The 17801-nt window shown below is 43.5% G+C and overlaps 1 protein-coding gene across 4 annotated transcripts in view; it reads left to right on the top strand.

Annotated features, from left to right (window-relative positions):
* Positions 1–17801, top strand: part of cps1 (carbamoyl-phosphate synthase 1, mitochondrial) — a 269036-nt gene that overhangs the window by 176535 nt on the left and 74700 nt on the right. For 3 of the 4 annotated variants that reach the window (XM_039755359.1, XM_039755355.1, XM_039755358.1), the window contains exon 29: positions 393–473. In XM_039755359.1, the coding sequence (XP_039611293.1) occupies positions 393–473 (81 nt within the window). The remainder of the gene's footprint in view (positions 1–392; positions 474–17801) is intronic. The other variant, XM_039755356.1, reaches the window with a different exon arrangement.

The raw sequence follows: 17801 nt of genomic DNA, 5'->3' as shown, positions 1-17801 counted from the left end.
GCTGCTTGCTGCTTATCGACACATTTAAAGGACAAAAGACGCTGACGGAGAGGTGCAAAGCAATTTAAGGTGGGACGGATCTACAAGTTTTTTCATAGGCTCTGGTAATTCTAGTGTTAAATTATAATTGCTAACGTGCTTTAGAATTTTTTTATTTAAATCAGAGGTCAGAGAGAATAAGTGACTTGCCCCAAGTCACATAGGAAGTCAAAGTGGAGGACTGAAGTGTCAGCTTTTGGGTTTCCAGTCCACTGTGTGAGCCTCTGTGCCACACTGGCCAAGAGTTATACCAAAAAAGAAGTCAAGAACGATGATAGAGTATAAGGATTTAAATAATATAAATTTAAATAAATGCTTCTACTTGACATTTTCCTTTTTTCTTTCTATCCAAACAGGAGCATCCAGTAGTGATTACTAAATTTATTGAAGGAGCAAGGGAAGTGGAGTTGGATGCGGTTGCTAAAAAGGGCAAGGTAGGAGATGGCTTCTCTCTGCTTGGAAAAACGGAAACAAAATACCCTTCTGATACGTAGCTGTTTTCATGAACAATGGAGACATCTTGTCTGACAACTGAATACCCAACAATTAAAAAAAAAAAAATTGCTACAATTTTGGAGAATCTCACAATATCCTGCTGACTACGCTAAATGTTTTATCGTAAAAGAGTCCATGAAAGTCATTGTAACCTCCTCTGAGGTTTTCTTTTTATTGTTGGACATGGAAATCCTGGAAATCCCTGAATAATGTTCCTGAGCTTATTAACTTGGTTTTATGTGTGCACCCTGCAAAGTTTTCCTCTGGAATCCTTACTAAGGGCAGGCTGCATTCTGCTGAGACCAATGTTGTTCGCCGTTTTCCACCCCTGAAAGAATATCATGCTGAACCTCTGCAGTACCAGGGTGTTGTACCGTGTTAGCCATTATGAATGTAGTGAGCAGTCAAACTAAATGACACCTTTGATTGGCTAACAAAAAAGATCACAATATGTAGGCTTTTGAGGCAACTCAGACAAGATGTAATCGTGAAATTGCTTTGTAATTGTAATTGTTTATAATTGATGTAATTGATTACATCTTAATAATAATAATAATAATAATAATAATACATTTTATTTATTTAGTGACTTTCCCATGCTCAAAGCACTTACAGAATATAAGAAAGAACGGCAGGATATACAATATATAGCATTGTACAAAGCAAATAAATAAATAAAGAAGATTAAGACAGCAAATTCAGAGAAAGCCTTACAGACAACAGAATTGATGGTCTAGCACACACACACACACACACACACACACACACAGGTTACATGAGCATCTTGACAGAGAGGTAAACTGAGAGAAGGGGAATGAAGTTAGGGTTAGGGTTCTTGTCTGAAGAAGGGTCCTGAGTTGCCTCGAAAGCTTGCATCTTGTGATGTTTTTACTTAGCCAATAAAAGGTGTCATTTTGCTTGAGCTCTCACTGCACCGAACCTCTGCAGTGTCTCTTCAGAGAATCCTTGGGTACCGCTGGAGTCCCGAATGAAGCACATGACTTGCATTGTGAGGGAGTGTCAGTTAGGGCACTACGGCCATGTGGCACGTTTCGTCATGTGGTGGGTGTGGTAGCGTGCTGTACCAGTGTATGCTCCCCAACCTGACCTGACCTGACCTGATTATTTAAGTAGGGTCTGATGAGGTTGGGAGGCACGGTATTAAGCTTACTGAGGTTTATATATCTATCTATATAAAACTGATAATCACCATAATGATGGAAAGAATAAAGCAGGGTTCACCCCCAGCTGGAGTTTTTACGTCTGTTTTGCATCCTTTATGTTGTGTTTGTTGGTCATTTAGTTCTGTACATCTGTGTCTCTTGTCCTGTGTGCCGTGTGTTTTGTGGATGGTTCCCCTTACTAAGCCCTCAGCCCTATAAAGGAGGAGGCAGACCACAGGCACCTGCGGTTCATTGAATGCGCTTGATGTGTGGTGAGTTTCTACTGTGGTGATCTTTGATTATTTAGTGGTTCCTAGATTTTTACCCTCATGCTTTCTTTTTGACTTCATTTTTGGATTAGTGATTAAAACTGGTTTGTTTTGGGTTGCTTTTACCTTTTCAGGAATTCCCTGTTGTGCCTTTTGTGGTCTTTGGAGCTTCACTGTTTAACAATTCTTTTTTGAAAATGATTGTATTAATACAGATTCCATTTTAACCCCGTGTGCGACCAGCTGGGTTAGTGACTGTATTTCTCTCCTCTAGAACAGGGGTCACCAACTCCGGACTCAGGACTACTGTGGCTGCAGATTTTCATTCTAACCCTTTTCTTAATGAGTAACCTGTTTTTGCTGCTAATTAACTTCTTTTGAACTCATTTTAACTCTTTTAGGGCAAATTTTTTTTTCCTTTTCTCCAAGGGCTGAATCAAAAACGTTTTCTAAAAAGCGCACAAAGCAATGGTCTCACACACAAATCACTATAAAATACCGATTTATAACAAACGTCACCTGTCTTATGTTCCATGAGCCTCTACATTGTGTAAATTCACAGACTTATTACGTACTGTTTGTCTCATCACTTATAAGCTGAAGTCCACTTTCTGGGGAAAAAAAAAAACGGTTACCTGTCTTTCGTTTTCAGTTTCCAGATGACTTGCATTCAAATCAGAGTTCGATAAGTCAGAGTCTGATTCAGTAATAATACATCCAACCATCCATTTTCCAACTCGCTAGATCCTAACTACAGGGTCACGGGGGTCTGCTGGAGCCAATCCCAGCCAACACAGGGCACAAGGCAGGAAACAAACCCCACTGCAGGGCGCCAACCCACCGCAGGGCAACACCCACACACCAAGCACACACTAGGGACAATTTCGGATCGCCAATGCACCTAACCTGCATGTCTTTGGACTGTGGGAGGAAACCCACGCAGACACGGGGAGAACATGCAAACTCCACTCAGGGAGTACTCGGGAAAGTGAACCCAGGTCTCCTAATTGCAAGGCAGCAGCGCTACGCACTGTGCCACCGTGCTGCCCCTAAATTATTAATCCATCCATCCATGATCTAACCCACTATATCCTAACCACAGTGTCATGGGGGTCTGCTGGAGCCAATCCCAGCCAACACAGGGCGCAAGGCAGGAAACAAACCCCGGGCAGGGCGCCAGCCCACTGCAGGGCACACAGTAATAATACACAAAAATAAAAAAATAAATAATGTATACAGAGCTATTTTGCTCTCGCTCAATGTCGATGCCATTCTAGACATCTGTGCTACTCACACACATGCGGGGATTTGATGTCAAGTCAATGGGATTTAAAAGTCCGCGTAGCAAAGCGGGTCTACCTATAACGTAACATTAAGTTTTATCGATATTTACAGCTGATTGTTGCCCTGAACCCCTGCTTTTGCAGACAACAGTCGACATCCGCACTGAAAGAGTTAAGTGATTTGCTCTTGAAGGCTCCGACTCCTTAATTGCTTCTTTTTCTTTACTTAGCAGCCAAACAATAACGAGATACAACTGGTGTCCGTCATACAATATCTGAAAATAAAGAAAGGTGAAGGTCTGAGGAATGCTGATCTGCTCAGGTGCCCAGTGCTCTTAGAAAAGAGAAAATCAACAATTTCAGAAATTATTAATTATTGCTAACGCACCACAAGAGCAGCAACAAGCCATGGAATTAAATTAACAATGAGACTCGCTTATTAAGCAACTGGTTGGAGTGAAATTGGTTGGAGTTGAAGGCCCTGACTTACAGTAGTTGGTCTTCTCTTGGCTCGCTCACGTCACATGCCATTTCTGCTTGGGTGCCAATTAAGGAAAGAAATGAAGCAACTCAGAGGAACAAATCTTTAAAAAAGCAATTCATTTAAAGTGAATGCACAAGAAGTTAACCCTTAAACTGCTACATACTTGGGGGTTAATGCACCCCTGGATGCCAAATACTTTTTTGCTGCTCTTTTAAAGTAAACGTCACAATTCACCAAGAAAATGTGGAATTTTAATGGAGCACGTATTTTTTTTTTTCATGCAAAGAGCATCACAATTACTGCAACACTGATCATTTTACACACTGCCAATGAACTGTAAAAACTATTTAAAACTACTGCAACAATACGTACAAGGTGCAACTGACGGCATTGATGAAATTCAGTAAATCACCAAGCAAACTGCGCTTGATCTGGCAGCATGCAAGAACACAGAGGCCAACGCTGATGCCAGCAGGCTAGTCTAGTGCAGCGGCTCAATCCCAGTGACAGTGATGCTGCAGTTGTGCCAGGGCCGGCAGTGGTCACCAGCTGGCTGCTCAGTGAATATACGGCATGGACTGATCAGCTTCGGCGTGCTGGCAAATTTCTCTGGGAAGCAATTATAGCTGGTTGCGGTGTTGCAATGAATATACGTCATGGAATATACTTGGCTCTGACGTGCTTCCAAATTGCACTGGAAACCAACGAATGTACTTTGCCGAATGTACTCGGCTCCGGCGTGCAGGCAAATTGAGAACCGACTATAGCTGGTTCCGGCGGTTTAAGGGTTAATTAGCAGCACAAACAGGGCACTTGTTAGAATGAAAACCTGCAGCCACGGTGGTCCTCCAGGACCGGACTTGGCGACCTCTGCTCCAGAAGGCCTTTTAAGTACTCTTGGGACTTTCATGCTTGGGAACTCTCAAGTTCAGAACACTTGTAGTGGAGGAAACTGCTGAGAGGAAGATCGGGTTCAGTCATTCTAAAGGCTTCAAGGGGCAAGTATTGTGGGGTGTACTGTATTGTGTGAAACAAGGTTGACAAGCTCAGGAACATTATTTAGGTTCTCCCCGGAGTAATGTGTCCACCAATAATAAAAAAAATAAGTCAATCTTAAAAGGAAAAAGTGCCTTTTAAGGGCACTTTCATGATATAACATTTGGCGTAGTTGGCAGGATTTTGTAGGATTCTCCAAAGTTTAAGGGAGTTTTTTTGAGGTATCCTGTATTTACACAAGAGGTTTGGGGGGGTCATTATAGTGCCCGATGTGGAGTAGGATTTGCCATGCCCAAATGTTACTGCCCACAAGCCTGTTCTGATTGGGCACCACTTTCAGTAAAATACCAGGTGGGTTGCTTGCTCTTTTATTCTAGTGGTCTGAGGCACCCATTTTGCAAAATGGATGGATCCTAAGAACAACATGGATACAATAAGATTGATGCCACATGGTTAAAGTGTAAATGGTGTGGTTTTGCAGTCTTTTTTTGCTGCTCTGGATTAGAAGTAGTGACGTGAAAGGGGGTCCTGATACGGATGAGCCTCTTCGTGTCACAGTTTGTGAAGATGATGTGTCGACCCCTCTGGGAGTGCAGCAGTCTCTCAGAAACATATTGGCTTCACGGGAAATTCTAGAAGACTTATATATTGTCACAGTTTTACTGGGGCATTCCATGTGCCCAAGAATATTGACGGAAATTAGAAAGTGAGAACGATGCTTCAACAGTAGTCGTTTATTTGTTGATTCCTAAGCAGTTGTCAATGGCAAATTAATGAGATTTATTGAAGGTAATAAGCAAACCTTTAATTATTGTCATTAGTCAGTCTTGATGTGCAGCTTTTAGAAATCAGACAGTGGAGTTGCACTTTGAGCTATTTATTTATTTATTTATTTATTTTCAATGGTGAGATGATAAAGTCGTTTTATAATTATTGGCAATTAAACACGTTCTTTAACGCAGCCATCGAGGAGGTGAATTCATTATGAGTGGCAATGCATTTCCATGACGTACTTCTGCGCAGTTTCTTCCCCCACTCTTTCCTGAATAGGTTGAAATCCATTTTTAAAAGCGTTAAGTATGTAAAGATTCTATGCTGTGGCGTGTCCACTGTCTGGTTGTTTTTATTTTTTTTTGTTGCAATTTCATTTTTTTGATTAACTTTTTTTCTTTATTTGCCTCATGTAGACCAAAAAAAAAATCTATTTTTCATTTAAAAGGTACAAAAATGCTAAAAGCAGGAACAACATATGAATCGATCAAATCTACATTCAATTTCTTTTCTTCTCCACTAGACATTCTCTAGGGAGGCGCCATAACTCGGTGAACACCAACGGCTACCTCACAGCTCTCCAGGCCTTCAGCCATCAGTGCGGCTTTCACATGTTCTCCCTTTGGCCGCCTCGGCTTTCTTTCCAGCCACTGGGGTTACTGCACAGAACCCAGACATGTTTGTGTGTGAGGTCAATGGGTGACTCTAAACTTTAAATGTGCATAAGTGATTGGCTGGCAAAACTGCTTCTTGTGTGTGTCTGCCTTCCAGTAGATGCTGCCTTGCATCCAAGACTCCTAGACTTGGGATTGAGCAAGTTCAGTAATGGATGGATGATCGTATAATGCACTGCTCGAGAATAGTGAAGAATTATGGTCTTGCCACTGAGTAGTCTATTGAGACTGAGTCAAGAACATGACTGTTAAGGAAAGGCAGCTGGTTGTCTTTATAGTTGGCAGTAAGGAAGAGGAAAAAGTGCCTTTTATGGGCACTTTCATGATAAAACATTTGGCGAAGTTGGCAGGATTTTGTAGGATTCTCCAAAGTTTAAGGGAGTTTTTTTGAGGTATAGCTGGAAATGAGGTCAGAAGGAGGGTGTGGTCTGAAGGTGGAAGCGGATCCTGTTAGGGCTTCAGGGGGTTTTCCCATCAGATGATCTGCAGAGGAGGGAGAAAAGGCAATAGTGCACCTCATCAACCCTTGTCCTGGTGTTTCACTCTTAGTTAAGCCCATTGACTGCTTCCTATGTGCGCATGTGTGACTAGATAGATAGATAGATAGGAAAGGCACTATATAATGATAGATAGATAGATAGATAGATAGATAGATAGATAGATAGATAGATAGATAGATAGATAGATAGATAGAAAAGGCACTATATAACAGATAGATAGATAGATAGAAAAGGCACTATATAATAGATAGATAGAAAAGGCACTATATAATAGATAGATAGATAGATAGATAGATAGGAAAGGCACTATATAATGATAGATAGATAGATAGGAAAGGCACTATATAAAAGATAGATAGAAAAGGCCTTATATAATAGATAGATAGATTGATAGGAAAGGTACTAGATAGATGGATAGATAGATAGATAGATAGATAGATAGAAAAGGCACTATATAATAGATAGATAGATAGATAGGAAAGGCATTATATAATGATAGATAGATAGATATGAAAGGCACTATACACAGATAGATAGATAGACACACTGCATTGAGCAAGCATTTCATAGCTCTTCAGTTTCTGCCCACGTTACTGTGTTGTAGATTTAATTTTAATTGGATAAATTTGACATGTTTGCCCATCTGTCTACCCTCCATAACCCATGATGAGTGTGGTAACATGTTTTCAGAAAGCTGTGCAAACGTATTAAAAATCAAACATTAAATGTTCTCATTCCTATAACTATTCAGACCCATAGCTCAAAGCCTCGCCCTCATCCTAGGATATCTTGCCATGCCCCACGTGTGGGATTCCTGGCAGTGCCCTCCCTTCAGAATCTCCTGCCATGCTGACAGCTCAGGATATCTTGCCGTGTCTTCAGTCCAGGATGCCAGATTTGTGAAGCAGAAGCATCAACCACTGTGTCACTGTTTTGCTGCCCAAATCACTGATTGCTGTATAGAACTAAATTCATCTTAATGAGCTATATGCACAATATTTAGAGCAAACTGTAAAAAAAAAAAAAAAACAGAAGTGCATTTGTATTTTGTTTAGCCTGTAAAATTCCAGAACAGTTAAAAGGCGCAGAAGAAACCTCCAGAGGAAGGCCGCCATGTAGGCGTATTTTGTATTTTATTAATGTGTGGCCTACAGCCATAAATAAATGGATTTTTTTTCTTCACCCTCAAAAACGCCTCTGGTACGTGTCAACCATCAGGAAATGGGCAGCCTCTTACAGTAGGCACCAAACTGTCGACATTATTTAATCAAAATCCATGTGATATGAAGCAGTGGAGGCAAAGTGAAGCATTTGTTCTTGACCGATTACCTTCAATCTATTTTCATTGGTAATATAATAAGCTATGGGCCAGACTTTTTTTTTTCTCTCCCCCAAAGTTGGTGGCTCCAAGTTCATTGCTGACTCGGCAAGTTCTGAAAGTTTAGCCGCGCACACATTTACATGGCACCGTACGTATTCATTAAATAATCATTACGCATTCTTAGTTAACATTGGGCTTTGGTATCTGCACTCTGCCTTCACGTCTTGTGTCTTTAAATTATTAATTGAACAGGGCGAGCTGTCATTGCTTTCACAGCCGTTGTCATTGAAATCCTTATCACTGCCTGATGTCAGAAAACATTATCCAGTTTGTGAATTCCCTTTTATCACACAATGGTTTCTCTTTTTTTTTTCTCTGGGTTTCTTCCGGGCTGAGAGGTTTTATATTTATATATTTCTTTTCTTTTTGTTTTTTTTTTGTTTTTTTTTTCCTGTAACTTAGACCCTTTGGACCCAATTAGTAAATGGCTGGTTTGCAGGATCATAATAACGGTTATGCGCTCAGTTATTTTGTTGATCAATATATGGTAGGGAACCATCTGTTCTTTCCAGGAAAAATCTTTAAATGCTTAACATGGTTTCAGGCTCTGCTCTCCTACCTGTCTGGGGTCTTATCTCGAAGAGCAGAAGGGACCGACGTGGCAAGAAAACCACTCGGTGTGTGCAAAAGTTGGCACCAAGGCTTATGTGAAGATCGACTTTTGAGGGTTCATGAAGCTGTGAACGTTGTGGTTTGTGCTTCAGCGAGTGGGGGGAATCGGTGAGGGGAGACTGAGGTGGGCATTATTTGTGTGTGTGTGTGAGTGTGAGTGAGTGGGCGGGCTCGGCTGGGAGAACTGCACAGAAGGAACGTGGCAGGACAGACCGCATCAGACTACTTCACCCGGGGGTCAAGGTGGTATGAGCCGAAACAGTAGACCGTTAGAACGATCGAGTCAAGGACGGGCCATTCAGCCTCACTAAGCTCGCCAGTCCTATCCACTTCATTCTTCGAAAAAAAAAAAAACCCATCAGGTCGAGTGTGGAAAGTTCTTCAAGTCTTACTGTTGTGACAGATAGGGGGCACTGTCGTCCCCTTGAACCCTCAGATCAGACGCCAGACACCCGTTGACTTTTTATTATAATTAAGTGCACAAAGCAGCCTCCACTCCACAATACTCATCAATAAACACTAATAGCAATCAATAATCAAATCCTCCACTCCCAGACGCCTTGTCACCCTTCCTCCCAACTCAGCTCAATGCTCTGGTGTTTCCCACAGTCTATATGATTACCCAGCACTTCCGGGTTAGGTGAAAACTCTTCTTCTTCTTCAGACCGGAAGTATATCATTTCTTCCGTTTCCGTGATTGTGAATTACTTCTGGGCTATATGGATAGTATATGTCCCTGGGCAGCGTTTCCCCTGGCGGTGCCCACGGTATCCAGCAGGGCTGTGAAGAAAGACTCCAAGGTCCATAATGCCCTGCTGGAATTCGGGGCACCTCCATGTTGCCGGGAGAGCTCCATCTGTCGGCGTTGGGGGTATTGGCCGGGATGAACAGCGAGCCATATACCACACTGTCTACCACGCTACTTGGTAGCTTATTCCAAGTGTTAGCCACCACGCCACCATGCTCCTCAGGTCTGTTTGAAGCCACACATATAATATACACATCTGGAGACAACCAGGAGTGAGTATTGCTTAAAAGTGGGTGGGAACAATTAGACGGCTCCCTTGAGTGTCACATTTCTAAACCAATCCGACGCCTCATGAAGGCGGAGCTCAAAGTAGGGGCGGGAACGTCAAACTGCAAAGAGCAAGCAGTGCTCTCGATAACCCAATCTGACAGACAGTAAGCTTCTGATTACGATGACAAGTCTCCTAAAAGAACATGAGAGATATAAATGTCTGTCGCGTGTTCAGCAAGCGCATTGCACGTGTTGCGCATGAATCATCACAGAGGGACTTGGACAGCATTTGGGTAGATTTTTGGTGGATGAAATTTAATGTCAGCAAGTGTAAAGTATTACACGTAGGGAGTGAAAATGTGAGGCTTGAGCGCGCGATGGGCGGCCTGAAAAGTGAAAGCAGGCCCAATGAGAAGGATTTAGTAGTGGACTCCACACTATCAACTGCCAGATGGTGTTCAGAAGTCATGAAGAAGGCTACCTGAATGTCAGGTTATATAGCGCCTTGATGTGTGCAGTACAAATCACAGGAGGTTCTGCTTAAGCGTTATATAACACACTGGTGAGGCCTCATCTGGAGTCCTGGGTGCAGTTGTGGTCTACAAAAGGACATAACAGCACTGGAAAAAGTCCAGTGAAGAGCAGCCAGGCTAATTCAGGACTACAGGAGATGACAATTGAAAGTACACCTCGTGAGAAGGACTTGGGAGTCGTAGTGGACCCGACATTATCCACTGCCAGACAGTGTGCAGAAGCCATGAAGAAGGCTAACAGAGTGTTAGGTTATATAGCGCCTTGATGGGTGCAGCACAAGTCACAGGAGGTTCTGCTTAAGCGTTATATAACACACTGGTGAGGCCTCATCTGGGGTCCTGGGTGCAATTTTTTGTCTGTAAAAAAGGACACAGCAGTGCTAGAAAAAGTCCAGAGAAGAGCAAGCAGTCTAATTCAGGACTACAGGAGTTATAAGGAAAGAGACTTAGGAGTCATAGTGGACTCTACGATATCAACTGCCAGACAGAGCACTGGAGCCACTAAGAAGCCACCCGCGTTAGGGTGCGACATTGACACACATTTGCGTCGACTGCTTCGGTGGCACAGCACAACATCAACTGTTGACTGGTAATCAAAACTTCACAGGTTCAATCCCAGACGAGTCCATTTTGAGAAGTGAGCTGCTCGTATTCTTACTGTTTTAGAATAAAAACATACATTTGATTCCAGTCAGTAACAGCCGGTGTAATTTATGATACTTGTAAAGGTTAGCTTTGTTTTTTTTTTTTGTAAAGTTTTATTCTCTCAGCCGCGTTCACGATCCCAACAAACGGCCCCCTCACATTTGACACTGCTGTTTTCACATAGACGTGCTATAACAGAGGTAAACTCAAATCATGACGACGCTTCTACATCGGAGCAAGAATGCACTTTTGCCATCGCTGTACTTTGTACTTCACGCTCTAGGAAGTAAGTAAATAAATAAAGGTAAATAGGTAAATAACATTCGATCTGGCTCTTACATACAACGGACAGTGACGGCAGCTTCCACCTGCAGCTATAGAGTCTTCAGTACACAAGCGACTCTACACGTGAGTATTTAGATCTGGACGGCGTATGCGCCCCAAAAAAAAGTCTTAACTGCATTCTCGTACTATTGCTTGTGTACTAAAGTGTCAGCAGGGACTTTTCGTGGCATTACACATATTTTTTGAGCATGCTCTCGGCACTCCACTTGTGACTTTACGCTGTAGGAAGTCAGTAAATAACTCAAGGTAAATAACATTCGATCTGGCTCTTATGTAAGTAACATATACATGTTAATGTTTTCGGCACATGCACCGTCCTTACATACATCTTCATGATTTGAGTTTACTTCTGTTACAGCACGTCTATGTGAAAAGAGCAGTGTCAAATACACTTGCGTCCGGGACCAGAGATGACATCATCAGTGGGGCCGGTCACGGAAAGTGGTGTCATTGAGACCGGAACCAGAAGTGATGTCATCAGTGGAGGCAGAAGCGGAAGTGATGTAACTGCGCTTGGGACTGAAGGTGACGTCATCAGTGGCGGCAGAACCGGAAGTGATGTCATCCTTGCGCCCGGGACTAGAGATGACATCATCAGTGGGGCCGGACACGGAAAGTGGTGTCATTGAGGCTGGAATCAGAAGTGATGTCATCAGTGGTGGCAGAACCGGAAGTGATGTCATTGGGCCCGTGACCGAAGGTGATGTCATCAGTAGAGCTGGAACAGGAAGTGTGGTGTAATTGAGGCCATAGCCAGAAGTGACATCATCAGTGGGGGCAGAACCAGAAATTACATCATCTTTGGGCCCGGTACTGAAGATGACATCATCAGTAGCGCCGGAACCGGAAGTTGTTTCATTGAGGTCGGAACCAGAAGTGACGTCGTCATGAGGGGGCGGAACCAGAAGTGACATCATCCTTGGGCCTCAGACAAGAGGTGACGTCATGAGTGGGGCCCAGAAACGGAAAGTGGTGTCATTGAAGCCAGAACCAGAAGTGACATCATCTGGGCCAGGTGGAATTTCCCGTAACTGGTCTGCAGAGAAGTGAGGGAAAGGATCAATACACTCTGCCACCCCCTGACCTGGCATGGAATTACTCTCATTCAGGCCCTTTAGCTGCCTCCTATGCGGACGTGTGTGACAGTGAGTAATCTCAAGACGCAGATCAATACTCGACAGCCATCTTGGCTTGAAAATTGGGCGTATTTGATACGTTTTTCAGCTTTTCCACTGTGCCCCATAGACTGCAATGTAAAGCATCAGTGTGGGCAAGATCATTTTTGTACATAAATTTCTAGAAAGCACTTAAGCTTTGAAGCCAGTTTTGCAATGCAAATGCATATGTATCCTGTTTGTGAAGAAATAAGTTTGACTTTTTTAATGCCAGGCTTATCCAATAAGGGCAATTTTTACAAGACGTTAGAGCACAAGTGTGAATTGCAAAGAGCAGGCATCCCATCCATCCCACCTCAGACTTGCAGACCTTCAACCTTAAATTAGAATTGGCAGATTCCAAAGCGACACATGAATGGGCGACTGGGGAGATGATTAACCTCATGGCCGTGCTGTTCCGTAAACCTTTCTCCTTGACACGTTCAGCAGGACTCCTCTCGTCCTGACCTTCTCCTGTGGGTGTTGGTCTCACTGCTGGTGCACGATATTTGCTTGTGGAGTTTGCTAGAAATCGATAAGGTCACACAGAGATACCCCCCCACTACCACCCTCGTGGCACTGGCCCTCCTATAATGAGTAATGGAGATTATATTTTAATGGGCACCAAATGTTAGTAGCCATCACTGTGGTGCCAGTCCAGGCCTAGAGAGCCAATGGTGTCTAATGTGTTAGCAGAAGAGAAATAGGAAAGTTATTTTTCAGATCAGCCCATATTCTCAGAAAGTACATTTTTGGAAAAAATAGACGCACTACTGAGCGAGTTCTGCTGTGCCAGTCATCCTTCTATAAAAGCACTCGATGCAGTAATTCAGGCAGGGAAAACAAAGGCACGCTCTCCCAACCCGGCGCCCCCTGCACGCCAATTGAAACCAATTTGAAGATTCTTCTGTGTTTGCCGCCACTAGAGTGTAAACAGCTTCTTCAGGGGGAAAGGGGGCTGGCAAGTTTGGGGGGAGGGGAGGGGGGGTGTTAGTATGGCTCAGCGGTGAGTCATGTGCCTCCTCGAGAACGGCTGCCAAATTAGAAAGCTGATAATCAGGCATGCTGGGAGAAAACAAAAAGTTCTCGATCTGATGCTGCCATGGCATCTTTCATTTTTTTTATACTTCTTTTCTTACATTTTCTATTGACAAAACTCTTAAATGGCGATTTGTGCAGGGAAACAGACACAAATGTAACACACCATCTCAACATGTTTTATTCCCAGTGCCCCTTGCGAGTGCCAACTTGAGTGATGCTGGGTTTACTCATTTGATCCCAAGTCTTAGGTCTCTGTGCCTATCAATGTATCCATTATCAAGCTAGTAATCCGGGGGCCTATCCCAGCCACACTGGGCACAATGCAGGAATCAGCCCTGAATAGGCTGCAAGGGTACAGCATAGTGCCATCATATGTGCCCTCCTTGCTAATGAATGCACTGAGTTACTGAAATAAACCTTGTAAGGCGTGGCAGGCAGGGGCAGCAGACTCTCTACTTCTGCCTGGCTGGGTGGCACAGAAAGAAAATGAACCGGAAAAGAGGGCGGAGGTCCCCTACCTACACAGAGATCGGGGCATAAGGAATGGGTACGCTGGCAGGAATCAATGGAGGAACATTACCCAGCCAGAAGGCCATCTTAAAGCAAGGGCAGGGAGAGTGGAATAATTACATGTTCCCCCTGAACTGGTTCTTTCATTTCAGAAGTTGTGTACTTGTCAGAATTTCAAAGTTTTAAATGTGTTATTTTAAATGAGATTGAGGCTACGTTCACATTAGTGGGCCAATTTTTCACCTTAATGTGACACAAATCTGATGTTTTCAGGGCTGTGGGGACACAAATGATATCCAATCTGAGCCACCTTTATATGGGCTCCTCTCCGATTCGTGACCGTGTGACGTGAATGACGGCGGTCAGACTGGAACTCCTCTGTTGTTTTGCCAGTATGTGTGAGCTGAGTGCTGTCATCATTTATGTACAGTAATTTATATAAATATTAAGAAATGCAATTGTGGTATGGAGTGAAGGGTCAAAAGTGGGCCAAAAGTAGTTGGGGTGCCAGCCTGGGCTTTCGATATCAAACATAAAGTAAGAAAGCAAACAGACGCACGATGGCGCTAAAGTATAAGCCTTGCACTTAAGTAGAGTTTCTCTTCTTCTCGAAGTCCAGGCGGGAGTTCCGCCCAGCTGAGAGTTCGGGTTGCGAGTGAGACGCCTTCTGCGAGGGACGGGATCTGTTATATGTTTCCGCCCTGGAAGAGGTGGTGCTTATGGGTGTGATAGGGCGTGGCCAGTCAGTCATCTCTGAACTGCAGAGGGAAGAAGCAAGACAGTTAGCGACAGCGCCCCCCTCACCCTGGGGTGGTACAGCATACCTGATTCAACAAGGTGATCCTCATAATAATTTTTAATCCATCCATCCATTATCCAACCCGCTATATCCTAACTACAGGGTCACGAGGGTCTGCTGGAGCCAATCCCAGCCAACACAGGGCGCAAGGCAGGAAACAAACCCAGGGCAGGGCGCCAGCCCACTGCAGGGCACACACACACACACACCCACACAGCAAGCACACACCAGAAAAACCAATGCACCTAACCTGCATGTCTTTGAACTGTGGGAGGAAACCCACGCAGACACGGGGAGAACAAGCAAACTCCACGCAGGGAGAACCCAGGAAGCGAACCCAGGTCTCCTAACTGCGAGGCAGCAGCGCTACCCACTCCGCCACCGTGCCACCCATAATTTTTAATATAGGTAATAATTTTTATTCATGTGTGTAGTTTTTAAGATGTAAATTCTTATTAGTTTCAATAATCACAAACTACACACACACACACATGCAGTCATATGAAAAATTTTAGGAACCCCTCTTAATTGTTTGGATTTTTGTTTCTCATTGGCTGAGCTTTCAAAGTAGCAACTTCCTTTTAATATCTGACATGCCTCATGGAGACAGTAGGATTTCAGCAGTGACATTAAGTTTATTGGATTAACAGAAAATATGCAATATGCATCATAACAAAATTAGACAGGTGCATAAATGTGGGCACCCCAACAGAGATATGACATCAATACTTAGTTGAGCCTCCTTTTGCTCCTTTGAGCCTCTCGACGCTGTCCTCCTATAGCCTGTGATGAGTGTCTGGATTCTGGATGGAGGTATTGTTATTCATTCTTCCATACTAAATCTCTCCAGTTCAGTTCAATTTGATGACTGCCAAGTATGGACAGCCTGCTTCAAATCATCCCATAGATTTTCTATGATATTCAAGTCAGGGGACTATGACGGCCATTCCAGAACATTGTACTCTCCTCTGCATGAATGCCTTTGTAGATTTCGAACTGTGTTTTGGGTCATTGTCTTGTTGGAATATCCAACCCCTGTGTAACTTCAACTTTGTGACTGATGCTTGAACATTATCCTGAAGAATTTGTTGATATTGGGTTGAATTCATCTGACCCTCGACTTTAACAAGGGCCCCAGTCCCTGAACTAGCCACACAGCCCCACAGCATGATGGAACCTCCACCAAATTTGACAGGAGGTAGCAGGTGTTTTCCTTGGAATGTGATGCTCTTCTTCCGCCATGCAAAGCGCTTTTTGTTCTGACCAAATAACTCCATTTTGTCTCATCAGTCCAAAGCACTTTGTTCCAAAAAATGTCTAAATGAGCATTTGCATACAACAAGCGACTCTGTTTGTGGCGTGAGTGCAGAAAGGGCTTCTTTCTCATCACCCTGCCATACAGATGTTCTTTGTGCAAATTGCTGAATTGTAGAACGATGTACAGATACACCATCTGCAGTGAGATGTCCTTGCAGGTCTTTGGAGGTGATCTGTGTGTTGTCTGTAACCATTCTCATAATCCTGCTCATATGCCGCTCCTGTATTTTTCTTGGCCTGCCAGACCTGCTCGGTTTAACAGCAACTGTGCCTGTGGCCTTCCATTTCCTGATTCCATTCCTTACAGTTGAAACTGACAGTTTAAACCTCTGAGATGGCTTTTGTAGCCTTCCCTAAACCAGGAGACTCAACAATCTTTGTTTTCAGATCTTTGAGAGTTGCTTTGAGGATCCCATGCTGTCTGTCACTCTTCAGAGGAGAGTCAAAGGGAAGGAAGCACAACTTGCGATTGACCACCTTAAATACTTTTTACCACTCATGATTGGACACTCCTGTCTATGAAGTTCAAGGCTTAACGAGCTCATCCAATCAGCATTGAGCAGTGACAGGCATTCAAATCAGCACAATGACAAGGGGACCCACATTTGTGCACAGCCAGTTTTTCACATTTGATTTAATTTCATAAAACTAAATACTGCGTCATTAAAAATCTTTGTTCGGAAAACACTGCAGTACTCAGATGTTCCTAGGAAATGAAAGACATACCACTGTTATCTTTTTGTTGAAAGGAGAGTCAATTATTATGCAGGCTGAGAGGGGTTCCCAAACTTTTCATATGACAGTATATATATATATATATATATATATATATATATACATATATATATATATATATATATATATATATATACTGTGGCAAATGGCTGGGGCTGCTACCCAGCTGGGAGACCCAGGTGGACCAGAGGAGTGCTTGTGCCTCCTCCAGACCACGAGGGGGCGACTGCCCTGGTGGCTTTGGGGACCACGGGTACAGAGCTTTGAAGCCAGGGGGCGCCCCAATGCCTATGCCATTAAATTCTTATCACCATGTAATATTTTTATTACACAAGCAGGCATTGCTCAGGCTATTTACTGCTAGTAGAGGTCTTGTGAGTCTCCATCTTGGCTCTGAGTAGCTGAGAATCCAGCTGATAGTTTGTCGTGTCTGTGCAAATTGGCTCTGTCAGCTATTGATTTGTATGGATGGCACGATGCTTTGACTTTTCAGACTTCACAGTCATTCACAGCAGTGTGTTGAGCTCACAATTGAGATGGGTCGCACCCTGATGTTCTTCAGTTCAGGATGTTTTGTTTCTGGGACTTCCTTCTAGAACTCAGTTGCAGACTGGCATTTATGGGTCATCTTTAGATCCAGGTTGGGAGCAGCCGCTGATAGCGCACGTGTTGCTGTGCCCACCACACAATGAACTGCCAGGATTGGGACCCCAATGCAGCAGGTGACACCTCAGTCCCAGGTCCTCCTGTAATTCTATTAGTTCCATTTCCACAGCAAATGATTCTGTAACCAGAGGTCTGAGAGTTGGACAACCATCACTGATCACATCAACCATGAATGGATTTGCAAGAAAGGCAAAGTAGGGCTTTAGCTTCTGCAAGTCTTCAAGCCCGTCTAGGAAATTATCAAGTAGTCCTTGTAATTTATCTTCCCATCCTTCCAACAGCTCTAGTATTTCACAAGTACCAGCAGGTTGCATTCAGCAGATGCCACAACTGTCATTCTTCTTCTTCTTCCTATCAAATAATCAGCTTCA

This window comes from Polypterus senegalus, chromosome 6, assembly GCF_016835505.1.
Source record: "Polypterus senegalus isolate Bchr_013 chromosome 6, ASM1683550v1, whole genome shotgun sequence".
NCBI lineage: Eukaryota > Metazoa > Chordata > Cladistia > Polypteriformes > Polypteridae > Polypterus > Polypterus senegalus.
This window is presented reverse-complemented; position numbering and strand designations above follow the sequence as displayed.